Genomic DNA, 27,917 nt, shown 5'->3' on the forward strand with positions numbered 1-27,917 from the left:
TATGATGTCACCAGAAACTGTGCTAAACTGGAATTTTTCAAAATGATTTTGCCATTGGTTCTTAAACTTTGTTCCTCTCCTGTTTATGTAAGAATCACTAATGTTTTGCTGGGCAAATTTGATTTTGTATTTTTTTTTCAAGTTTTAAACAGTTATGCAGAACTACAAAATCTCACCTTATTCTAGTTTTCATCAAGATTAAATTCTTGAAAAACCAAAAACGTCAAAAGAAAAATTGATCACAAAAGGAAAATAAACAGTTTGACTTCTTAACCAAAACCCTACCACTAAATTCAGTCTGAATAGTGGCAGTGTTGCAGAAAGGGGTTTTCTAAGGTAAAATGTAGGATTGGGGTAGAGTTATCACACGGTAGTAAGCCCCCGTGCTCCACTTTACTAATGCCTAAATTTAGCCCAATACCTTAACTTAGAAAAACCTTTTCCATAACATTACCACTACACAAGACACATTGACTCACACTACATACAGCAGCAGCATACACTCACAGAAATATATGTCTCCTTTCCTATCACTTATTCTAACCCTAACCTGCAGACAGTCTCACATTCTTTCATACCCCCTAATGCTGAATCTTGAGATATTTCCGACAAATTCAGCATTAAAATTCCAAACCCACATGTACTCGATTTTCCTTCTTTCAACATATCCAGTATTTCATAAGGAATGCTCTCTGAATTTTTAATGCAGTTTATTCCGTTGATGAACTGACAGTTGATTAGCAACTGTGGCCATTAAGAATCTTTCCACTCATAAGAGTTAATTTGTGAAGTGGCATATGTTCTCCTTTTGGGCAGATAAGTATCCAATACCACACATTTGTTCTGTTTGTAGGTGATCCACACTTATCTAGAACACCTGTTTGACTTTGCAGATTGCATGTTTCTGGCATCTGTGCATTATGATCTTGTGAAAGACAGAATTATGGCACAGAGCTGATTGGTTAAATAGTTTCTTAAAAATCTTATACATCTTTTGCCCTCTTTGATACATAAGAGCATAGGTTTGATTGTCAAGTTTATGACTTACCTTCAAGAAGTTTGATTGTTGTAAACTCATGTTAACAGTTTCAGACAGTAGCAGCTTATTTTGTAATACTGAAGTGTTCTGGATGTATGTAAGTCAGCTCTAAAAAATTAAAAGCACTACACCCTCACAAACTCCCCTTGAGTACCTTGTTCCCCATTGGCCCTTTTTTTCAATTATAAAGGAATTCCCAATACTATTCTAGCATGTCCAAAGGTCAGTTGTCAATCTCCTCTCCGCTCCAGCTGGTGAATCTGGGAATCTTGAGGCAATGTTACAACTGCCTCATGTACACAGACAACCCTCTCCTCCCCCAAACAAATTCCAACACATGTGAGAGATGCAACCATATAGCCAAACTGGAGGCTAAGCTCTCTCAACTCAGTACTGGCGTAACCAGTCAGGAGGAGAAGGAAACCACACTCACTACAATTCCAGTCTCACATAGACCTACCACGACAACAAACCAAACACATAAACACACAAAAACATACTCGGAGGCTCTAAATAAAAATCTGCCTAAGCAGCAGAGACCTCCAAAGCAGACACCCAAGCAACCTCTACCCCAAAACAAAACACGTGCAACACATAGCTCACAAAGCCAGTGTGCTGAACAGTCACAGCCCTTAAGGCTAAACAACACACCTGATACACTTGTAATAGGTGACTCTTTCGTCAGGCACACTGACGTCCCGCTCACCAGGCTGAACAAGGAGAAGGTCACGGTGAGCTGCCTGTTGGGCGCTAGGATCCGCCACATAACACAAGCACTCAGGTCACTCCAACGCAAGTACAAATATGACTCCGTCATTGTCCATGCTGGTGTGAATGACCTGAGACGTACCTCCCTGGACTACATGAAAAGAGACATAGAGGAGCTCTCTGAGCATGTAGCCCAGGCCGGTATGACCCTGACCTTGAGTAGCATCTTACCCTCACCAAGAATGATGCCACAATATGAAGACAAGATGATCAATTTCAACAATTGGCTTAAGTGTTGGTGTCATTCAAAGGGGATCCAATGCCTGTCAGCCTGGGATGACATGCTCGACAAGCCACGATGCTTAGCTAGGGACGGCTTGCACCTGTCACCCCTGGGCTTTCGGATATTGGCAAAGGCTCTTGCTACCCCCATAGTGCCTTTTTTAGGCAAGGCTCAAAAGACAAACCCACCTCCATAGGTATCACAAGGGATAAGAAACTAAGAGTAATGCTACTCAACGCCAGAAGTCTAAACCTCAAGATGCACGTACTCGAAACTCTCCTTAGGATGGAGAACATTGATATCTGTGCAGTAACAGAAACCTGGTTCAAGGCTCGCGAGAGCACCCCAGCACTACCAGGTTATACCTCATACCATGCTTTTCGCCCCCAAAACGTGGCCCGAACCACAAAAGGAGGGAGTATCAATATTCCAAAGATACCCACACCTCCAGGTTGGTGGCACAGCACGAAGCATCAGAGACTATCCATGTGCAACTAACTGTGGGTAAAACTGCCTTCCAGTTTATAGCCTGCTACAGACCACCCTCCCAAACACAGGAACCCCACTCGGCCTTCCTGAGAATACTGGAAAATATGAAGGTCTCTCCAAACACCATTATATTGGGCGACTTCAACTACCCAAACATAGACTGGGAGCATTACTCTAGCTCCAACACCCTAGCCCAAAGGTTCCTAGAATTTATAAACTCAAATGCTATGGAACAACTTGTTACCACTCCCACAAGAGGGGAAAACATACTGGACCTGATCATCACCAACATGGGGACACTATGCTCCAGACCAGAAGTGTATCCCTCACTGGTAAGATCAGACCATAAACTAATCTCACTGGATATTCAGATCCCGACCCTACCCCCTGCCCAGAAAACCACAGTGAAAAACTTCTCTAAAGCAAATTTCACACGCCTCAAAACCGAGGCGAAATCCTTCAAAGCCCCCGAGCCTGTGGAAAATACGGCCCAGACCGCAGAATCCTTTATAAACGCATTCTATGAACACCTTCAGGAATGCATGGATCATGCAATCCCAAATAAACTGTAGATCAAACCAAGATCCGGCACAATGAAGGTTGTCCAATGTAGGCAAAAAAGGTAGCAGTCGAGTTAGTAAAAACAAAGATTTATTTCCAGCAAATAAAGGCCATCAACAACGAACATCACCAAATCCATTTTTTAACTATATATATATTTTTTAATTATATTCAATGTGTTTGATAGCTAGGTTCTCAATCTAAGTGATTATTTGATTGGAAGGGATCTACCTTGTGTACACTATGGGTTTGAGGCTGGTCATCCTCAATTACACACTACTAAAATTTTAACCGTTTATTTTATATCCTCAGTGCTCTAAAAGCAACAAGAAAGATGTAAAGTGAAGTGCTGGAAATTGCCCAACACAACAGTTAGCGTATCAATGCATGTTCAGTGGGCTAAGGAACTTGATTTAAAAACGACATATTTTAGAAGCAATAACACACCACACTCGTAGCTTTTTAAGGATGTTTAATAATTTATACAATTTATATAATTTAATTGATCTATGGTAGTACGTACTGGTCTCACGAAAAAAACACTTTTTAGGGCTTGTATATATGAAGTTGAGAAAATGATTAATTTTTTTGTTTATCGCAATTCTGCTTTTTAACAACTTTTTCGTTTATGTTATTACTGTATTAATTTAAAAGTAAAACAATGAAAACGCTACCAAATGTAGCTATACCTCACTTTGGGCACTGTGTATACAAACTAAGGCAAGACATTGCTTAGTTATTTTAACTGGTTAGACTGCAGAATAGATTATTTAATTATTTAATTGATTAACAACTTAACAATCAAATGGATTTATGAGGGAGTGTAATTTGTATATAAGGCAAACTATATTTATTAAATTTTATTCTGAAGAAGTCTCCTGTGGTGGAGACGAAAGCGCTCAATCTTTATCTTTGTATCCTGTACTATATGGAATACCAAGGATTTGGTGATGTTCTTTGTTGATGGCCTTTATTTGCTGGAAATAAATCTTCGTTTTTACTAACTCGGCTGCTACCTTTTTTGCCTACATTGGACAACCTTCATTGTGCCGGATCTTGGTTTGATCTACTGTTTTTTGTGTTTTGAGAGTTTGGCTGGTTACTAGTTCAATCCCAAATAAAACCAAGACCCAATCCTCCAAAGGCAGGCGTCCTGTCTGGTGGACCCCAGCCATAAACAAACTATACAATAGAAGGAGGAAGCTACTACATGATAGAGCAAAATCTCAAAAAGGGAAGGCATCTCTGATCAGTATTAGCAAAAAACTACGGGCACTCATAAAATCGTCTAAGGCCAGCTTCTTGAGAAAAATTGCACATGACACTAAGGATAATCACAAGGCTTTCTTTAGTTATGTTAGGAACCTGGGTGGGAATTCCCAGATATGCTCAGAATGAGTCCAAAATGACAAAAAATACACTGAGCCCACAGATATTGCCAACATCCTAGCTGACAGGTTCAGTGCAAACTCCCCCCCCCTCCTCACCAAAAGGGCAAATATCTATCCCAACAGAGTGCTGCCCCCCTGACATCTCAGATGCTCAGGTAAGAGCCGCCCTCTCCAAAGAAAAAAACACAGCATCAATGGGACCAGATGGTGTCCCGGGCTGCGTCCTAAATGAACTCCAAGAAAAGCTAAACCCAAACATAAAACTACTGTTCAGTCTTAGCCTTACTACAGGATATGTACCCAAAGAGTGGCGTACAGCAACAGTGGTCCCCCTCCACAAAGGTGGTGCCTCAACGGATCCTGGAAACTATCGCCCCATAAGCCTGACTAGCTTGGTCTGCAAAGCCATGGAAAGGATCATCATGGACCTCATAAATAAAGATATTGGGGACCTACAGACACTGGATCCTACCCAGTTTGGCTTTGTTAAGGGCAGATCCTGCCTCTTAAACCTGGTCGATTTCTTTGAAACAGTCACCAAGGCCATTGACGAGGGGAAGGTGGTCCACACAGCCTACCTGGACCTCGCAAAAGCCTTCGATACAATACCCCACTCGGGCATTATAGATAAGCTCACCAGCTTAAATATAAACCCCTATGTCACTAGATGGGTTGCAAACTGGCTCAAGGACAGAACCCACATGGTTAGAATTGCTGGAGCCATGTCAGACTCCAAACCAGTTACAAGTGGCGTCCCACAAGGCTCAGTCCTGGGACCTCTCTTGTTCGACAGGCCAACACGGAAGGACTGTGGCTGACCAAGTTCGCAGATGACTGCAAACTGGGCGCCATAATCAACTCTCCAGCCGACACAAGCATCCTCCAAAAGGGCCTCATAGAAACTGTCAACTGGTGCCAGAGCCATGGCCTCAAGCTAAACGCCAAAAAGTGTATAGTCATCCCGTTTGGCAAAAACAAAGTGCCCACAAATTACCACATAGGTGGTAATCCATTAAGTACAGAAAAAGTCATTAGGAACCTGGGGACCCAAGTTGATAGCAATCTCTCATTTGACAACCATGTGGCCAAAGTGGTTAGAAAAACATTTTATATAGCCCACCTAATCATGAAGGGATTCACATCTAGATCAGGAGAGGTCATCATGCCTCTTTACTCATTCCTCATCAGGCCCATAATTGAGTACAATGCCCCTTTTAGGATGTACCTTACCAGACACCTGCAGCAACTGGAAAGACCCCAAAAGTACCTCACCAAGAGGATCAAAGGGCTCAAACAGATGCCATATGCTGCCTGGTTAAAGAAACTCCAGCTCTACTCAGTGGCATACCGCCTGCTCAGAGGCAATCTGTGCCTGACGTATAAAGCCATGTCCAACCCGGAATTAATGGACATGCTGCACCTCAGAAAATCCAAATCCCATCGAGCTACACGCTCGAGAGACTTGAACCTCAGCACTGAAATAAATAGGACATGCTGGAGGGACAGATTCATAACCCAGAGGCTCCCTTCACTCTGGAATAAAATCCCAGTCCAGGTTAGGCAGAGTCCCACATTGACTCTCTTCAAGAGGAATCTTGATGAGTGGATGGAAGATCGTAGGTTTACCCCGGCTATCACTTCTGTGTCACTGTTAGACAGAGGCACAGTATACTAACCTCAAAAAAAGGCATAGCAAAATTAATTTAAAATGGGTGGCGAAAGCCAAACACACTCTGGCTAGGCTTATAAATGCCCTAGGGCAGATAGCCTAGTATGAACCTATGAACCTATAATGTATCTGTCACAATTTTTGTTGTAATAGTTCATTTCATAATCTTTAAGGGTGTTGGGTAATGTGTCAGTCACGTTGCTTGTGACTAATATTTATTTTTATTGTTGGGTTCCCTGATCCTGTACGTATTATGACCCCAGGCAAAGATGGAGGAGTGGTTCTATTTAAAGCCGTGGATTATTCTAATGAGATGCAAGAATTTATTTTTGATGATACAACCTATGCAGGGGTGTCTAAGAATCAAATTAATATGTCTTACTCCAGAATAGATTCATATTTGGAAGACTATTTAATTAATAATAGAATTGATGTTGAATTATATAACTTTTTTATATAAAAAATCCTGTCATTCCAGTATTTTTGGAATACCCAAGATACATAAAAATGTGACTGAACCCCCCCCCCCTTTAGGCCAATTGTGGCTGCTAGAGGATCGAAGACACACCCCTTGGCAGTATTTATTGATAATAGTGTACAACATGTTGTACAAAAAAAAAAAAACACTTAGTGAAGGATTCATGGGATTTTTTGGATTTATTAAAAAAGGATATGTGGTCTAGGGAACTGATTTTTTTAACTATTGGTGTGAAGGATCTTTTTACTGTAATTCGTGAAGGTCTTGCACTATTCGAGGAAACCTTGTTTCGTTTTTCTAATTTGAAACATGAACAAGTGACCCTTATTTGCGAACTCATGAGTATGGTGTTGGAGAATAATTTTATTTGGTTTGAAGGGGAGTATAATCAGCAAATCAAGGGAGTGGCAACGAGGGCAGCCTGTGCTCCAGTCTATACAAATTTAATGCTTTAGGGATGGGAAACCACATTTGTTTTAGGCTGCATGTATTGGAGTAAGATAAAAATGTATTCCAGTTTTTTGGATGACATTTTTATTTTGTGGCAAGGAACTGGTGTTGAGAAAGATATTTAAATAATACTACAATTTTTTTTTTAAATTTACTTTTAAGTTTGACAAGGATGGAATTAACTATTTGGATACCTTCATAACACATGGTCAAAATGGATTCAGGTCCAGAGTATTTAGGAAAGATACTTTTTGTAATGCTTATTTGCATTTTGATAGTAATTTTTGTAATGCTTATTTGCATTTTGATAGTAATCACCCATTGAAACAAAACAAAAAAAAAAGAGTATAATTAAAGGACAAGCAATAAGAGTAGCTCGGATGACATCACATTTTGAGGATGTCGGAGCTGAACTTGATAAAATTTAACCCTAGGTGGAACAAAAGAAGTACAAAACGGTTATGACAGAGCATGTATATTGCAATATAACCATCTCACTAGTAGAATAAAGAATGCCCTGCTGCATAACTGGAATGTTTTTAGAACTAATGAAGTGTTGGAGAAGGTTGGTGGGGGTCCTAGATTTGTTACTAAAACTGGGGTAAATTTCAAAAAGCTTTTTGAACATAAACTAGAGGTAAGAAAGCCTATTGATTATGGAACTAGGGCACGTGGTAGTTGTAGTCAATGTCCATACATAATCAAGGTGACTTCCTTAATAATTGTTTAAAGAGTGAAATAATTTAAAAAAAAAAGGAAATTGTAGTACAAGCAGGATGGTATATTTAGCAGTATGTGAGTCGTTCACATTTTTATGTAGGCAACACAGAGTGTTCATTAAAGTATAGAATTTATGAACACCTGAACGATATAAAAAATAAAAAACTAAGTAACACCCCGTATAAACATTCAATGATTTGCACTTCTTTTTCTAAATTTATGTTTGGTATAGTTGATAATATTAGATTGGATCCCAGAGGGGGTGACTGAAAAAATAATTTGAAAAAGGAGACTGAGTGGCAGCTAAGACTGGCTGCAATGTTTCCACCTGAGTTAAATGCTGTTTCTCCAATGTTAAATGAAAGAGCTAATACTGTTTGATTAAAAGAACATTGCCATTTTATTCATGAACTGCTAGGTTAAAGTGATTTTATTTATATATTTTATATATTTAAAGATGGTGCTTTTAAATTTAAATATGTGTATAGATTTGTTTTTTACAATTTACCTATGAATTTTGGAAATATGAACATTGATCGGTTAAAGAATTATGATGTCATCTATTTGTTATTTAAATTTGTTAGGCAATGTACTGTGTTGTATTCTGATGAAGTCTCCTTAGAAGAGATGAAAGTGCTTGATACTGTTTTTATATACTTTTTTGTCTTTATGGATTAAAGTTGTCCATATGTTGGGACTGGTCCGTTTAATTTTTGAATTCCCTGATCCTCTCTAGGATTCAGTAAAATCCTAACAGATTGCATTAATTGCCCAAAGTGGGTTGTCAGCACAACAATAAGAATATTTGATTCAGAGGCAAGTATAGTGTAGTGAGACAGACCTCATTATCAGCTGATTACCATGTCATTGAATCACAAACTAGTGCTGTCAGATCTGATTATGACAAAGTTCTCCCTAGTGACCCATGCATTGTTTTAGCAAAGGCAACCCCCTACACACACGCAGACAAATTTATCAACAAACAAACCCCCCCTCCCACTTTATCACACTCACAGAAACACTCACAGATACATTCACTCATATACTTTCAAGTGCACACATACATACACATATCCAAGCACTTAATTCTCTACCTAACCCCTCTAGTGTGACCACCCAGGCAGGCAGACACAAGTATATTTATGTTTCATAGGCATGCAGACACATTTCCACAGGTACAAGCACACTAGCACACCTGCAACCCATATGTCTTCACCGAACCTACATGTATCACAAGTATTGCTATAGAAGTGAATGTTTGACTACTGTGTTTTAATGGCAGTCACTTTTTCTGTCCTGAGTAAAATTTTACTCAGCCAACCAGCTGTGAATCACTTGGCAGAGCAAATTGGGAGCCACTGACATTTCTAGGGGAGAGCACATGATTAATTAGCTTGAGCCACTCCCCTGGACTACTGCTTTAGCACATGGCATTGCCAGAATGGACCCCTGCAAGGAGAAAACCTCAGTGGTAGAGGGATCTATGAATCAGAAAGGCCTGTTTCAGTAAAGAAACATTTGGAGCCAAGAGTTCCACTTTGCTCTATGCCTTTCTGAATCCCAGAACTAGTGTTAACTCTACCAGTGGTGCATTTAGTATTTTGTTAAGAAACAAATTTTGCATGGATCAAGAGGAAACAAGCCTGTGGAAATCACTGTAACAAAAAGTGCAGTTATTTTTATACTTTGAATAAAATTATTATTAACTTGTGTGTGTCTCTGAATTTTCCTTTTGAGCTATTTTTGTTGTTCTTCAAGTACACTTGGGATGGGATTCTTAACTGTCATTCACCCGGTGAATTGTGAATGCGTGTCTTTAATTTTAGTGGTGCGTGTGTGTGTGTTTTAATGATTTTTATTTATTTTTTGCAATGTTTCAAGAAAATACATTTATTGACATAAAAGGACTGGTCATTACTGCTACACCAGGTATGTATTTTTGTTGACTATCTTGGAGAACTTCAGCAACATTTAAGTGATTATGTTACCTAGTTGACAGTCATCATTATGTTTAGTTATCCGAGTCATATCTTCCACTTGTTTATTTGAGAAGAGTAGTCCAAAATTACTTGTGCAGTGGGAAAAAGTGTAGAGACAGTGGAGGGGTTGTTAAAGGCAAGGGACTGCTGTAATGCTTGAGGCAAAAATTGTCCTTTATTATGAAACTCAGTGAGTTGCTCGCAGAAGTCCAGTTTTGTTTTAAGTATGTCACACAACAGTTGTTTAAGAATATAATCAGCAGACAAACTGGGCTGTTACTCCCTCTTTGCCATTGTTTGTGTGATATTTAAGTACAAAGAAAACAGTAATGTGAATTCAGAGCTTTCACTAACACTAAAAGCCACATTTTGAACAATGATAGTTTTTACAGTTTCCTGATAGTCTTCATGCCACTGTTTTACTTGCAGTGAACATCTGGCCTGAAGCAGTCTGAGTAATAAAAGACAGAAGCTCACAAAAATAAAGAAAAATAAGGTGTTCTGTTAGAAAATGTATTAATTTCCTTGTACAGTGACATCAGTTTAACGATTAATATGTGCTTTGTTTTCTTGCAGAATAACAAGCCTCTGTATTCATTTGAAGACAATGCTGACTATGTTTATGATGTCATGTGGTCACCTACCCATCCTGCCTTGTTTGCATGTGTTGATGGAGTAGGTAGGCTTGATCTGTGGAATCTTAACAATGATACAGAGGTAAGTGAATTGTTATGCTGTAGGGATTGTAGTTAAGCTTTGATGTCTACCTTGAGAAGTAAATCAAAGTACAAGTTAGCATTTTGTATACATTGGTGGTCAGCTTTACTTGAGAGTGTCTGTCTGTCCCCCATGAAATGTATTCATCCTGGGCATCATACACAGATAATGAGTTGTCTCCACTGCATGTGACATATTGATAAAACTACTTGCTTGACTGTAGTGGATTATATTAGAGTGATGTAATTACAATGAATTATATGCTGTTTCATAGACTATTGTCTTGTGTATGAACAGTCATAGTACTGTAATATTTAATTATATTTTATGTTTTAGTTTAAAACAGGGGTGTAGAAGTAAACTTACAGTGCTATATACACTGTCCTATATTTATACATCTAAAAGTAAAGACAACCTTAATAAAAAAATCTGATGGTGTCGTACCTCTCAACCTGGAAACATCAAAAATCTGGACAAAAGCCCATGAAAAATATGTACAAATCTGTACGCTGATTAACATAACATTTGCATGTATTATGCAACCCCGCCCACTCCAATGGACTTGTGGGATACCGATATTTATAGGCAAACTGAAGAATGGACAAAATAGTGATGATATAGCAAATAAGAACCTCATGTCTGTAGATGTTTGTCTTGATTAGATCGTATTCATATGGTGATAGGCTACAGGTGATAGAGCAGGTAAAGGCTAGGCTTATGCTTATAATGCATTGCAGTGCAGTCCTGTTTATATTTGAAGGTGTCATTTTGCCTCCTATATAACAGCTACATAGGTAAAAGAACAGCATGGAAAATGTGTAATGTAACACTAAATCTGAGTCTCATTCTGATGTCTTTTAAATGAGGGATCCCTTTAGGAAGGGAAATATGGCCATAGCTTAAAGTATGTTGGTTTTGATAAAACTACTATAGTTCACAATGCAGTGTGTACAACGATGAGAGCAAATGAATTGAAAAACTGTATACAACTACAATCCATAACCTCAACAGATCAGATGAGTAACTCAGCAGTGCTCATCTCAGAAAAATGTAGAAAAGTAACAACAATAACGTATTTATCACTTGAGCCAAGGCTCAACAAGATAAACTTATGCCAAGTAAGGAACATTCATTTTTCATTAATCAAGCCCAGGGCATCAATAATGCACACAGTCTGTACGTAAAAGGATTATGGATCAGTGCAGCTACAGCAAAATGTGTCTTTCTCAGGTTACTGGCTGTCAGCTGCCAAGGTCCAAAGTTCAATCCTGTTATGTGCTGAACTCCTGTCCACCAGTTAGTGTACTCATACACACAGCAGATATTCTTCTGCAGAACTTGTGCTATTCCTAAAACATCAGCCATTGTCTGTCTACTACATGCTAGTTGCAGGAAAGGAAGTCCAGGACTGAAAACAGTCTATCGGAAGAATAAAAAAAGTCTTGTCTAGTTTGCCAGTGATAGACACAAATGGGTCAAACACACATCACTCCTTTATTTTATATATATATATATATATATATATATATATATATATATATATATATATATTATATACTGCCCACAACAAACTATTTTAACAGCTATTCACAGGAATGCTTATATCCGCATGGATTCTGCACACCTCTAGCCTTAGCTGTTTGCATGAATTCTGAGACTGCACTTTTTACAGCACATCTTTTCTCACAAACTAAAAGACACTGTGCTGCTGTCTGGTGTGTATTTTTACTACTTTGTGAGGTCAACTGTCAACACTCTTGAAGGATTTAGACTCTGGTCCACATCAGTCATATTGCTAGCAAACTAGACACACTCCTGTATTTGCAATATAGAAGACCACCACACACACAACTCCCTTCCCACTTCACAACCCTCCCCTACAAGGTTGTGTGCTACAACCAAATGAAAGCTCAACACAAAATGCTAGACCGTGCAAACGAGAAAAAAAACACATGGGATGGGAGGGACTTGTACATCAATCCATCCTGAACCTGTTTTCCATTTTGCACATGGGGTTGGGGTGTCACGTCTGCAGCGACAATCATCTCAAGCCAAGGTTTTCACCACCGGGTTGCTAGCCCTGCCATGGTAGTTCATTCGTACCACTCACTTATGCACACACTCATACCTATGGCCGATTTAGAGTGTCCAATCCACATACTGCATGTCTTTGGAATGTGGGAGGAAACCAGTCCAGAGCACCCGGAGGAAACCCACCAGTCTGCAGATTATTAGAAAGATTAACCAACAACCAGAGTTCAGAATCAAGCCTTGTATTTCTGAAGTAAAGACTAGAACTATTATGCCAACCCCTTACTCTAAAATTAATTCATCATGAACTTGTCACATCTTTTAGAAAGCCTGTGAGTAAACTGTAGTTTGGACATAGTTTCATAGGTAAGCATCAAGTTAGATGCCTTTGTAGATCATTTTAAGCTTCAACAATTTCCCCAAAGGTGAGAATCCAACCCTGCCCCTTGTGTTTCTGAGGTAACACATTAACCATTATGCCAGCTACCTGTTCCTTTAAAAGAAACATTATTACAGAGAAGTGCTATGTAAAGTCTACTAAAATATAACTACCACTACAATGTAAATATTAACAGAGAGATGGGCAACACTTTGAATACGCTGATGGTGCTTTCATTCTGCTTTCAGATTGTCATAGAATAAAACAAGAAGCATAAAGTCTCCATTGACATAGAAATAAGGTGTATACTAAAAGTAATTTTATCACAAGCAAACTCATCCACAGTTTAAATGCAAAAGCATATATAAATATGTTCAAATTATTCTACACCAAGTTTGTTTGATGATATGACGTTTCAAACTAAATGACAAATAATCAGTGGATGTCCAAAATGTGTAAAATTATCGCATTATAAATGAAGATGCTGGTACTACTTACAGGTCTGCCAATATGGTGATTTCATGGAAGGTTGTCTGCACTCTGCAGTAAGAAGTCAGCATACTAAGCCTAATTCCAGGAGTACTGGACTGATGCTTCACTGCCTGGAGCTGGATGAGGGGGTCCTGAAGTTGGACCACATGCTGGAGCCAACTGATTAGTTTCCAAGTCCAATTGCACAGGAGGCATTTTCATTTTACTAAAATGAATACACTTCACTAGAATCCAAAGTCACTGAAACAAAATGTTGCTGCTAAAAGAACCAATAAATTACTTTACATAAAAAAAAACATCTATGTGCCCACTCCGCTGATAAACATGTTATACTTTATGCAAAAAGCAAAGGTGGAGGAGACAACCCCCCCCCCCCCAAATGCCTCACCATTACAAAATTCTTCCCTAACCGCTACAACAAACCCGCCACATTTACTCGCTTACCAGAAGTGAACAGTTAACGCTCATTAAACTATAAGTGATTGGCTGCAAATATTTGGTTGTTTTCATTCAAGTAGACGGGACACGATTTTGGAATTGCCTTGTTCTGCTTTATAGGCATTTAGCATTACAATTACTGTGTTTATTTTATCATTACATACTGTCAGCTACCCGAGAGGCTTCAGCCACCAGTTCTGTTGGTCGTGTTGTTTTGGTCTTTATGTGATGAATGGGTCATTTGTTAATAGTTTTAACTGTCACAATTTAGTTATTGCAGGAATTTGTTTTCAGGATTTGTAAATGTTAAACCCGGAAATTCATATTCATATTTTTATTGACAGACACAGGGGCATGCAGTGTAAAATATAGTGGTGAGAGAGAGGAGACAGTGTGTAGTTAGTTTTTATTTCTTATTTATGCTCTGTTATCTATGGTTTTAATCAAGGTAGTTTGATTATTGCTGGAATATACAGCTTGTCATTTTTGATTTTATAAATGTTAAATCTGGAAACTGCCTTGTGGTTTTATTCATAGACATTGGAACTTGCAGGAGAGGTGGATGTAGTATTTGAGAAGAGTTGAGACAGCTTGTAGTTTTTCTGTTTTGATTCTTCATCTTTAGTGCTTTTTTTCTATATGTAGTAATTAGTTTCACTTTGTTCTATAGTGTCTACAATAGCAATAAAGACAGTGAGGTTTGCCAAAGTCTACCACCATGGACCAGTGACTTATCATATGTATAATATGCCGAAGGGGAATCCTCGGAGGAACATACCAAAGATGATATAAAGCTTTTAGTGAACAACTCATATACATATAGGAATAATGTATGTTGGAGTTCGCACTTCACAGTGGTGTTGCATGTCACATATATAGATGAGTTGCTTACATATTTCTCAACCTCTTATTGCAAGACATCTGGGCAAAGCCTAAAATAATGTGGAGACATGAGGCAAAAATTTGGATGTTCTTCAAAATCTGGACAGTTGAGCGGTATAAAACCATCACAAATTACTGCGCTATTCATTGACTGTTGCTGGTTTAATGTGGTGGACTATTTCTCTGTTTACAACTGAAAGAAAACTAAGTCATGTTGGTTGGTTTATGTTAAATATAGTCGTGAGGATTATTATCCGTGTTGTGGGAAAAAGTTGTGGTTTGGTGATGTTACAGTAAAAAGATAAACAGTGTTCACTGTGCAGACATAGTCAACCAGTCAGAAGAATTTTCACAGGCTGGCAGTCTACTTGCATGTGATGACTTCAGCAACAGAACTTTAAAAAAAAAAAAAAAAAAAAAAACAACGGGAAATTCGAGCATTGAAGGGTCCACTCGGGAATTCGTGGCACCCCATTATTTTGGCATCAAAACCGGTAAATACAAAGGAATTTGGTACGGTTGAGAGGTATGGATGGTGTCCTTTTCATTCTTCTTCAACCCATGGTGTCCGAATCTGATCCTCAGATCTACTCTGCCGCATATACCAGACTTCAGATCCAACGGTCAAGCTCTTCCGTCTACCCATAATGTCTTAGCCCATTCTCATTACCCCAGATCTCTTTTGCTGCCGTTGAGTTCAGATGTAGGCTCTCTTTCGAGGTGAAGTATAGTGAATATTTGAGTTAATCATTTTATTCTATTTTCAAAAGTTTTTTTCTGTCTTAGACTGTTTATTTTCATCCTCCCTCTTAGTTTTCACTGATGTTAGAACTGCTGCTGTATATATATATATATATATATATATATATATATATATATCTATGTGTGTGTGTGTGTATATATATATATATATATATATATATATATATATATATATATATATATATATATAAAATGGGTCTACTTTTAAATTTAGAAATCCCAAAACCTCGAACCTCTAAATCCCAACATTCAGAAGTTCAAAGTTTTGGAATCTCGAAATGTATCAATGGAGATCGCCATATAGTGTGGAACATGACCTTTACCGTTTTCTTCACTATATTGCGATCTCGGAGTTGGTATATTTAAGTAGCAGGGGGACTTGCCACCCTGCAAAAACATGATTTCTGAGCTTTTCTTTTAGGTGTTTTTTATTTTTCATTTTGAGATTCCAAACCTTCGAATTTCCGAACATCGGGAGTTAGAGGTTTGAGGTTTTGGGATTTCGAAATTTAAAAGTAGACCTATATATACACATGCACACACACACACACACACACACACACACACACACACACACACACACACACACACACACACACACATATATATATATCTATAGTACCCTCTCTCTTACCATAGCTGGTATTCTATTTACCTTTTAATCAAGGTAATCTTTTTAAATTACCATTGTTGGTAATTATTATTTTCTGTCTCCCTTCCTATATTAAAAAAAAAAACACAAAGCTGACTGTTTCCTTTCACTGTGCTACCTTTGTAGCCTATATTCTTGTGCTTTTCTGTACCATGTTGGATAAACCGACTTGTTTAAAAAAAATGCACTTCTTGTGGGCATAATATCCCAAATTCGCACTTGGATACAAACTGTTCAGTTTGTTCAACTTTTAATCCAAGGGCTTTGACTGACTGGCATAACCAATTGATATTAGAGAGTTCTTCTTGCTACTTCTACATCTTCAGGGGCTCGAGCCCCCTCTAAGGTGGTCAAATCTCTATCAGAGTAAAGAAAATGCTGCCCGCCAAAGTTCCCCTGGTCTTCTTTGGAGCCTGAGCACAAAAGCCTTAAGATCTCAGATCCAGTGGCATCAGATCCTAAAACCCGACCTCTGAATCTGAAACTTTCTGATCGAAAATCTTAGGATCCGATAGTATTGGCAATTCCTACAGCTCCTTTTTCAGATCCTATCCAAAACCGGGCGCCTCACAAAGCAGTCATGCAGCAGAATATACTATTAAACCTATATCTCCTACTTTGCGGTCCCCATTATTGCAAACTTCTAAGAGACATTCCAGACCCTCATACACTACATCTTCTTGGTCCTCCAAAGGTTTGTCAGAGGCAGATGTGGATAAGATGATGCAAAAATTTCTCAGAGCTCAGATCCACGAGGGTCATACCAGCTCCATACCCTGCTGGATTTGTGAGCCTCCCTACATCATCCCACAATATTCTCTTTCTCCTTCTCTGATCCATCCAGTTGTTTTGGAACCCCAAGATTTGAAATCCCCAAGAGGTCCAGAGTCTGATCAGAAGAAGATTTCTTCTTCGACTCTGACAGTGTCCCCTGACTGGTTCCTCTCCCATACCATCAAATCAGAATGAGTCCTGGAGCAGAAGTGTTGGATCCGTGGAGCTGGGATCAACTCTGATGTTGTTGGAGCTGTCCCTGCCCCTTGGAACCTCGGTCCTGGACAGTTCAGGTTCGGTTCCTTCCTTGAGGCACAGATCCGAGGGTGGTTGAACTCTGCCTTTGCTGGGAGTTTTGGCTGTGGCTCGGCTGATTGAGGTTTCTACGGGCCCATCTGCCTTTGAGATCAAAGAAAGGACTTTTTCTCTATCCAGAGAACTGCCTTTTCATTTCTGAGATCTTACCCCCTATCCCTTATTGTTTCCAAGCTCTGAGCTGATCAGACCTACTCCACAGGAACAGCCATTTCCAATAAGTGTTCCATTGGTTCCGTTAGAGGAACTTCCCCTCTCTTCTGATATCTCCTCAAACATCCTACGGAGGAGGTGAATTGGAAGAGGAGGCACACTGACTCCCTAGTGGAGTGTCTCATGGAGGATATCGATTTTGATGAAGGGGAAGGGTCACCTAGATCGCCACCAGATGGCATCTCCTTCAGAGACATTTTAAAGGTTCTTAAACAAAAAGGTGGCTGGTCTTCTGAAAACCCCTCTCTGGAAGAATCAGTATTTTTTTTCAAGCTTTTGGTTCTGGCCCATCCTCGTCTTGGGTTACCCCTCAGTAGATGAACCCATCGATTTAGTTTCCCACCAGCTTGAAAGGAACCAGACACTGTTGAATCTATTCTGAAGAGACCTGGTAAGTTCTTAGCCTCTTCAAAAGACAGACCCCACTGGAGCAAAGGAATCCCAGTTGATGCTATTATGGTGGCAGCAGCCACCAAGAAAGAACTAGCAGAACAGGGCTGTTCTGTCCATCCACGAAACTGGGAGTTTAGAGCATAGGATAGATTCGGAAAGTGAGTCTTTGTCTCAGTGACATTTGCCCTGAGATCTCTTAATAACCTGGCATACTTCACAAGACTTCAGAGAGCTTTGACCAAAGAGCTATCGAATACTCTTTCAGATTCCATGTCTGCAGAGGATTTCAAAAGAATGTCATGTAAGCTGGCCACTGTCTTGTCTATATCAAGCGCTTCAATGAGATTGATTTCTCACACAGCTGAATGCACCTCACGAACAACTGGTTCAGGCATTGCCGTAAGGAGACGTGCCTGGATGCGGCTTGTGGCTGTGTGACTTTTTGGAGCCTTTTAAGACATCCTCTATCAACTCCCCCTTCAGTGACACATCCTTATTTGGGCCATCAGTAAAAGAGATGCTTACCTGCAAAAAACAGGATGGAAAGACTATGTCTGCTGTGTCAGTCACATTTTCTACCCCTCTGTAGACCTTTTCCAGGAATCAGAGAGGTGCTATGAAAGTATGATTCAGAAAATCTTAACCTTTGCAAGATCCACATGGGGACAATTCTTCCAGAGGCAGAGGAGGAAATTCTAATAGGAGGCATCACCCTAGAGACAGAGGAGGTATACAGAACCAGGGTCTCCGAGATTCCTTCCTGGGCAGACCCTTCCAGCGCTACTTAAGAGCTGCCTGACTGTCTATCTCAGGAGGCATCCCTGCACCCAGAAGCCTGGGCATATAAATCAAAAGATATGTGGGTGCTAAACTTCATATCCAGAGGCTATATATTCCATTTCCAATATCCTTTTCATAAAAGGAAGAAGCTTCCTGACATTCCACCCAGTCAATGGAAAGACATAGCAAAAGAAATTCAAAACCTGTTAGAAAAATGAGTCATCCAAAAGGTTCCACCAGACAAAATAGGGTTTAGAACTTACTCATGCTTCTTTTTAGTGTCCGAGAAGAGAGAGGACCACAGACACTTTTGGATTTAGGCAGACTGAATCAGTATGTGAAGAAGTCAAAGTTCTGAATGGTCACAGTACAGTCCATACTGCCATTTCTTCACAAGGATAACTAGAGGTGCTTGATAGACCTTCAGGATGTTGCACGGTCACATCAGAATAGACAGGCGCACCTGAAGAGATGTTTTCGGCTTGTAGCCAGTCACTACCAATTCAGAGCCCTGCCCTTTGGACTCACCACAGCCCCCAGGATGTCTACCAAATGCATGGCAGTGGTAGCTGCTCATCTGAGACTAATGGATGCGAATGTTTCCATATATGGATGACTGGCTCCTCTCCACCTCCTCCAAGCATCTTCTTCTACAGTCCAGGAACAATTTGCTCCAGATTTGCCAGTCACTGAGGATAACAATAATTATGCCAAATCAAGTCTAACACCAGTCCAGAGCCTGGAGTTCATTGGTACACTTCTAGACACAACAACACAGGTAGCCTTTTTACCACCTCATCACATATCCACCATCAGGAATCGGGTTCACCTGCTTATTTCCCATCAGTCTCCTCCAGTAAGATCAGTTCTTCAAGCACTAGGATCTGTGGCAGCAGCCATTGTATTACTTCCCTTGGCACATTTCTTTGTGTGTCCTTCAATGGACACTAGTTGTTTAGTGGTCCTTTCTGCATCAACCCCTATCCTTCCCAGTCAAGGTAATTACAATTTGCAAACAGCATATTCACTGGTGTATTCAGTCGGATGACATTCACCTTGGCCAATCTTTTGTTTTGCTGTCTCCACTGGCCACAGTGACCACAGATGCTTCCTAACTGGGCCAGGGGCATTTCCTGGCAACATGGTCCAAGGTATGTGGTTCCCCCCCCCAAGAGACCGATCCGCATTTCAATGTAATAGAATTGAGAGCTGTACTATTCACTTTGCAGACATTTAAAGATGCTCTTTCTCTAGGGACTCTTGCATTTCAGACCAACAACATGTCTGTGATCTGGTACATCAGCAAACAAGGAGGGAACCCGGTCTTATCCCCTCTGCAGGGAGGCCATGAGAGTGCGAGAATGGGTGATCTCATCAGACTGCTTTCTAATTGCAACATACATTCTAGGGAAGATCAACATGTTAGTGGACAAACTAAGCAGATCGATTCTAATACCTTACGAGTGGAGTGGTCTCTCACTCAGTCTGTGGCAGAAAGAATCTTCTATCATTGGGGCTGATGTTGCTGCAGCCTCTTTGCATCTCCCCACAAAAAGTGCAGAGGTACTTCACTCTTATCCTCCCTCAGGGGAAGTCACTGAGAGATGCTCTGATCCTCACTTGGCCCTCTGGTCTTCTTTATGCTTATCCCCCTCTTCCTTTGATTCCCAAATGTCTGCAGAAGGCAAGTCGGCTGAAGAGCTCAGTCATCCTCATTGGCCCTTTCTGGCCTTGACAAGTATGGTTCCCCTTCCTGTGGTCACCTTTGTTATCCTCCGTGGATACTGGAGCCATCTCTGGATATCCTGTCTCACTTATGAGGGATCCAGAATCCCAATATCCAGGCCCTCAAACTAACTGCATGGTTTCTCCACTTCCCATAAGGGTTAGACAGCCCAGGCTTTCCTCTCCAGTATGTACACCACAAAAAGAATCTACTAAGAAAGTTTACAAGAGCAAGTGGAAAAAATTCTCCCTTTGGCCTCAAGTAATGAGATTGATGCATTTTTTGCTCCAGTTTCTGCAGTACTTGAATTTTTAGCAACTCTTTTTAAAGCAGGAGCTAGTTTTTCTACAGTTAAGCTGCAATTATCAGTTATCTATAATTTTCACACAGGAGAGCAAATTATTCCTTGGCTTCTTCCAAATTATGTAAACCATTTCTAAAAGAATTTTTCTTCTCAGACTACCAATAAAAGATCTGTCACCTCCCTGGGATCTCACAGGTCTAACTTAGAAACCCTTTGAACCTACAGCTAAAACTGATTTTAAACTCTTTTAATGGAAACCAGTTTTCTTGGTAGTCATTACTTCCAAAAAGAGAATATCTGAACTCCAAGCTCTTTTCTCAAAAACTCCTAACATCACCTTCCATAAAGATAGGTTTACCTTACGGGACAGACCCTTCCTTTTACCCAAAGTGGCTTCTGAAAATAACATTATTCAGTCCATTCATTTACCAGTCTTCTTTCCAGATTTTTTGAAGAAAGGAATATGCTTCTTCTCATTGATGTACATAGACAATTATGATTTTATCCTCACAGGACAAAACAAATCAGAAAATCAGTTCAACAGTTGACCAAAAAGACTAGGGTTCAGTTTCCAAAGTCACTCTAGCCAAATTGATTACAGACTGTATTTCTTAGATTTATTTTCAACAAGGGATGGTCTTGCCAGAAACACCCAAGGCTCATTCAGTCAGATCCATGGTTGCTTCATCTGCTTTTTGGTCTAAAAGATCTATTGATAATATTTGCAGAGCAGCCACATGGTCCAGAGCTCATACCTTTGTTACTCATTACAAATTGAATATTATTTCTAGAAACAGAGCCACCTTTGGTTCAGCAGTACTCTGAAATATCATTCCATGCGAGTTGCCCAAAGTCAGCATAGCAGGGGACTCCATCCTATGGGTTGAGGAAGAATGAGAAGTGCAACATCAGATTTAAAAGTTATGTACTCACCATAACTAGGAATCTGTGTTTTCCATTTTCATCCTTCCTCAACTTCCCTCCCACCCATCCCCCATCCTTCAACTTTCTGGAGAGACATGTTGGGCTACGTTTTTGGAATCGACAATTCCGGGTTTGAGCCCTTTCTTTTCTCCGTCAGCTATCCCTGTCTCTGTCTTAACTGTAGGAGACTAATGGCAGCATACTCAGTCTGAGGTAATGGGGATGGACTAAGGCATTATGGGTAGAGTTTAGAGTATGTAGCCGAGTTGGATCCTGACCCCATGGGTTGAGGAAGAATGAAAATGGACAACACAGATGCTTAGTTATGGTGAGCACATACATTTTAATTTAGGACTTTGAAAGTTTCACAACTCGTACTACCTGCATTAGACATGTTATTTTATTTCAAGTGTTTCATCATTCTTGTATTCAGCGCATCACTTTGTAACTTAAGCGCCATTATGCATTTTCTCCCCCATCATACTGATATTATGTGAGGGGTTTCTTAAGCTTTGTAAACTTTTTATTAAGGATACACCCGCATAGTTCTGCTGTATCCCTAGGTGATGACATCACTGGGGTAGCGTGTGCAGTACGTTCAGCACACATGCCCTTTGGTGCCTTCATTAAAGTCTGTGGACGCACACCCATACTATATCCCTACATTGACATCAGAGAGAGTGAAGTTCACTGAACTTTCTTTGATGTCAAATAGGAAAAAAATAGTGTTTTACAAAGTTTTTTTTTTATTTAAAAGCTGCCCATATATAGCAAGAATGACTGGAAGGAAAATGCAGCACAGCATAGGAGGGTGCTGCATACAGTAGTGTATAAGGTGAGTACAAAAGTAAGACAGCACTTTAAATGTGATTTTGAAAGATGTTTTAAACTCGAATTGTTCTCATACAGCAGCATATATTAAGGCATCTTGGACTTGAAAATGTTACTTTCGTTTGGGGTGCCATCACCCGATAGTGAGAACAAGACCTACATAATCTCCAGTGGTACCTCCAGGCAGCAAATCAGAATGGTGCTGTTGAACCACTTACCTCAGTACTGCTTTCCTGACTTAAGACTGGTTGGTTAATAGAGGCTGATGTCTCATTGTGTCTTTTTACATCTAAATTGCATTTGCCTTTTGTTTTCTGGTTAATCCTTCTTAGGATTTCAGGCTTACTTGAGATGAAAAATGTGAATCACAGAATAGGTTCATAGGTTGGTACTAGGCTATCAGCCCTAGGGCCTATACAAGCCTAGCCATAACAATTCCCTGGCTATTTCTTCCCACACTATTTACTTCCCTGGACCCCTGTCTAGCAGGGCGACTGACACAATCCCTGGGGTGAATTTCCTTTCTCCCATCCAATCGTCAAGGTTCCTTTTGAAATGGGCCAAAGAGGCACTCTGCTTGACATGTATGGGCAATCTATTCCACAGTCTGGGGAGTCTCTGGGTCAGGAACCTATCCCTCCAGCATGTTTTGTTTATTGTGATGACAAGGTTTAGATCCCTGGAGTGTGTGGCTCTTAGGGATTGGGATTACTTTAAGTGTAGCATGTCCAACAGCTCTGGGTTTGACAGGGCCTTGTATGTTAAGCAGAGATCGCCTCTGAATAGACGATATGCAACAGAGTATAGCTGGAGTTTTTTAAGGCGGTCAGCGTATGGGCATCTGCTTTAGGCCTGTGATTCTTTTAGTGAGGTATTTCTGTGGCCTTTCCAGTTGTTGCAGATGTCTTGAGAAGTACATACCAAACAGGGTGTTGTATTCTATAATGGGTCTAATGAGGGATGAGTAAAGTGGGGCAATGACCTCCTTTTTACTGGATGAAAAGCCCTTAGTGATGAGGTGTGCCACATAGAAGGATTTCCTGACTGTTGTGGCGATGTGGTTATCGAAGGTGACCCTAAGTCTCTTATCACACTTTTGGTGTTTAGTGTACTGCCACCTATGTGGTAATTCACAGATACGTGTTTTTTCCCAAAGGGATAACTATACATTTCTTGGCATTGAGCTTGAGCCCATGGCTCTGGCACCAAGCATCTGTTTCTGTAAGGCCCTTTTGTAGAGTATCCACATCATTTGGGGATTCAATAATGGCTCCCAGTTTGCAGTCATCTGCGAACTTTGTTATCCAGAGTCCCTTAGTGTTGGCCTGTACTTCAGAGAAGTAGATGCCAAACAAGAGTGGTCCCAGGACTGAACCCTGAGGTACTCCACTTGTCACTTGTCTGGAGCTGGATTTGGAGTCGGCTACTTTTACAGTGTGGGTTCTGTCAGTAAGCCAGTTAGCAACCCATTGGGTGACATAGGGATTAATGCCCAGCTTAATAAGTTTATCTATGATTCCAGAGTGGGGGATGGTGTCAAAGGCCTTGGCAAGGTCTAGATAGGCTGTGTGGACCACCTTATCCTTGTCCATGGCTCTGGAGACTGATTCGAAGAAGTCAATCAGGTTCAGGAGACAGGATCGGCCCTTCACGAACCCAAACTGGGTGGGGTCCAGTGTTTGAACATTGCCAATGTCTTTGTTTATAAGTTCCATGATAATACGCTGCATGGCCTTGCAGATGAGGCTTGTCAGACTGATGGGACGGTAGTTTCTGGGATCCAAGATGGATCCCCCCTTGTGGAGTGGGTTAACTGTAGCTCTGCGCCACTCAGCGGGCACAAATCCTGAGGTGAGGCTATGATTAAACATGACACTTAGGTGAGGTGCCAGTTCATATTGTAGTTCATGTAGTACACAGCCTAAGATGTCATCTGGTCCCATGGATGCTGTATTCTTAGCTTTGGAGAGTACGTTTTTTACCTGTGTGGCCGTTATTACCAGAATTTGGCAATCTTCCGGTATTGAGATGGGCCATTTAGGGGGTGAGAAGGGGGGTGAAGTTAGCACTGAATTGATCTGCCAGGATATTGGCAATATCCATGGGATCAGTATATTTAATGCCATTCTGTTTTAGCTCAGAGCAGATCTGAGCATTGCCATTTAGATTCTTGACATAGTTATAGAATGCCTTGTGGTTGTCTTTGGAATCTTTGGCAATTTTATTTTCGTAACTAGCTTTGGAGGATTTTATGAGGGATCTCAGTTTCTTACTGAGGCTGGTAAGGAAGTTTTTTGCATCCTGGGATTTTCCTCTTTTCTGCAACAGTTTCTTCCTTTTGTTGTAAAGTTTGTTTATGGCAGGGGACCACCAGATTGGCTTCCTTTTTTTGGATGAGAGCATCTTGGTTCTATTTGGGATGGCACGATTCATGCATGAGTGGATGTGCTCGTACAGTGCCTTAGTGTAGGATTCAGCAGTTGAACTTTTAGTTCCTGTCTGCATGGGTGTCATGAAGTTTGTCACGTCTGACTTGAGTAGCATGAAGTTAGCTTTGGAGAAGTTTTTTATGGAGGTTTCCTTACTGAGGGGTGGGGTGGGATGTGGATGTTAAGGGTGATTAGCTTATGGTCAGACCTGACTAACGAGGGGGTGACCATAGGTGTGGAGCATCGATTTCCCATGTTGGTAATGACCAGGTCTAGGATATTGGAGCCCCTGGTGGGAATATGGATTAGTTGATCCAGGGCATTGGAATTTATGAATTCCAAGAACCGTTGGGCAAAGGTGTTGGTACATGAGTAGTTTTCCCAGTTAATGGCAGGGTAGTTAAAATCACCCAGTATTAGGGTGTTTGGTTCTATCTTAATATTTTCCAGTATGTTTAGAAAGGTGTAGTGAGAATCTTGGGGTATGGTGTGGGATCTGTAGCAAGCTACAGTTTGTATTGCAGTCTTACCTAGTGTTAGTAGTTGCACCTGGAGAATTTCAGACGCATTGTGTTGGGCAACTAGCCTGGTGGTGTGAATATCCTTGGTGAATATTGACACTCCTCCACCTTTAGTGTTTCGGTCCTGCTTTGGTGGCCGAAAAGTGTGGTAAGAGTTGTAGCCTGGTATTACAGGGGTGCTCTCTGGAGCCTTGAACCAGGTCTCAGTTACTGCACAGATATCGATGTTCTCCATTTTTAGGAGTGCCTCGAGAGAGTGCATTTTGAGGTTTAGACTTCTAGCATTGAGTAGCATTACCTTCAGATTTTGCATGCTTGTACCTGTTACAGTAGTGGTTTTGTCTTTTGAACTTTGCCTAAAAAAGGCACTATAGGGGTGGCAAGAGCCTTAGCCAGTAACCTGAATCCCAGGGGCGACAGGTGCAGACCATCTCTGGCAAAGCATCATGGTCTGTCAATCATGTCGTCCCAGGCAGACAGATACTGGATCCCCTTTGAATGACACCAGAAGCTTAGCCAATTGTTGAAGTCAATCATTTTGTCCTTATATTGTGGTATCATTCTGGGCGAAGGCAGGATGCTACTCAGGGCTAGGGTCATACCTGCCTGGGCCACATGATCCGAGAGCTCTACCATGCCTCTTTTCATTTAGTCCAGGGAGGTACGTCTCAAGTAATTCACTCCAACATGGACAATGACAGAGTCATACTTGTACTTGTTGTGGAGTGATTTGAGTGCATGCGTTATGTGGCGGATCCTGACTGTAATTTTCTCCTTGTTCAACCTGGTGAGAGGGACATCAGTGTGACGGACTATAGAGTCACCTATGACTAAAGTGTTAGGTACAGTGTCTTGCCTTAGGGGCTGTTGCTGGGTGGCACACTGGTGTTGTGAACTATGTGACACTTTGGTTGTGATTGGTGTTTGTTTTCATTTCAGCTTCAGAGGTCCTTGTTGCTTGGGCAGGTTACAGTTAAGGGCCTCTGCATATGTGGATTTAGTGTTGCTATATGTGGGTGTTGGTGGTGTGGGTTTAGAAGGGCTATGTGTTGCTTGAGGTGTAGTGTGGGTGTTAACCTTCTCTTCTTGACTGTCTAGCACAATTTTGGATGGAGAGAGCTTTGCTTCCATTTTGGCTATGTAAGTGCATTTCTCACAGGTTGTAGTGTTGGGTGGTAGGAGGAGAGGGTTGTTTGTGTACATGAGGCAATTGCTGCATTGCCCCAGTATGCCCAGATTCACCAGGTGGACAGGAGAAATCACCGGAAGCTGACCCTTGGACATGCCTGGTTTGGTGCCTTTTTTTTTTTGTAAAGTACAGGAGCTGTTTTCCATACTTAGGCCTGCCAAGCCAGTACATAAAAATCTACTGGCAATCATTAGCGGACCGGAGTTCCGCTGTGGCGACCCCCTAAGAAGCCGAAAGACACAAGACAGGAGCTGTTTTCCCTTACCTTAGCAAGGTACTTTGCAATTATAGGCTGTTTAGTGCCTACTATTAATTTCTCCTTATTAACAAGGAGAGTTGAGTGCTTGTATCAGTTTAAGGCTTCCTAGTGCTTTCCAGCAGGTATTAGAGAAAGTGCTAGTCACAAGGATGCGTAAAGGTAAGATGGAAAAAATGCACACTGCAATGTGCACTAGAGAAGTTAGATGTGAATGTAGGTAACTTAAGTTTTACCTGTTTAAAAAGTTAAGGTTTAGTGGAGAGTTACTATTTTTAAAACAGCAAGATGGGTTGAAAGGGGTGGTCACTTTTGTATTCTGGTACTATGGAATACAGTAGGATGGCCAATAAATTTAAATAGTTGAAGGGGAGGGGTTTTTGATTTTGTGATTACTGACACAAGCCAGTGAAAGTAGAGAGGAAATGAGATATATGGTCAGATTAAAATAAGAGGCAGGCAACTAGAAAAACAGTGGTATTTAACAAAATACACCCTCAGAAGAGAGAGAGAGAGAGAGAGATGTGGTCTCTTTTGAAGTTTTAATATGCTGTTAAAGCAGAATGCAAGTAAAACACAAGGTAAAGAAAACATGTAAAACAGTAAAGAAATGACGATACCTTATATTATGTTCCAGCCACTGCTAGCATACGTGTAGTGTTTGCTCTTTTCAGTTATTAGTTAATGTGTGGATATTTTGAAAAAAAAAAAGACTAGTAACTCAATAAAGTGGCATGTATTTTTTGACCATTTACCTTGGTACTCGTATTCCTCTGCATAATTGTCAGATGTTTATCTTTCTCACTGTGCAGCCTTTGGCTATTTGGGTGTATCCTGGCCAGGCTACAACATCCAACTAGTCTACAAAAAGATCTGTCTACTTCCCACACCTACACTCTGACTGCTAATTGGCTTGCCCCATGGAGGGAAATCAGCAGTCAGAATGTAGTCAGCTTCAGTGCTTTCTTGCCACCTCAAGGGAAAGCAGCTCTGAGGCTTCAGAGAAGCAGCAGTTGGCTACAGGTTTCATTTCTGGCAGGTAAGTCCCCATAGGGGAACCCTTCCAAATGGAAATTATTATCCTTTTAAATATTTTTGATGTGTTTTTTTTTTTTCAGAAAAAACAAGTGTGTTAATATCAG

The 27,917-nt window shown here is 40.6% G+C and overlaps 1 protein-coding gene across 4 annotated transcripts in view; it reads left to right on the forward strand.

Moving 5' to 3' along the window:
- DYNC1I2 (dynein cytoplasmic 1 intermediate chain 2) overlaps window positions 1–27,917 on the forward strand; it is a 1,851,236-nt gene that overhangs the window by 1,646,275 nt on the left and 177,044 nt on the right. For all 4 annotated transcript variants that reach the window (XM_044075529.1, XM_044075531.1, XM_044075530.1 and 1 more), the window contains one exon: window positions 10,344–10,484. In XM_044075529.1, coding sequence (XP_043931464.1) covers window positions 10,344–10,484 — 141 coding nt within the window. The remainder of the gene's footprint in view (window positions 1–10,343; window positions 10,485–27,917) is intronic.

The sequence above is a fragment of the Protopterus annectens genome, chromosome 6.part1 (assembly GCF_019279795.1).
Source record: "Protopterus annectens isolate FY-2018-M chromosome 6.part1, PAN1.0, whole genome shotgun sequence".
NCBI classification, from domain to species: Eukaryota; Metazoa; Chordata; order Ceratodontiformes; family Protopteridae; genus Protopterus; species Protopterus annectens.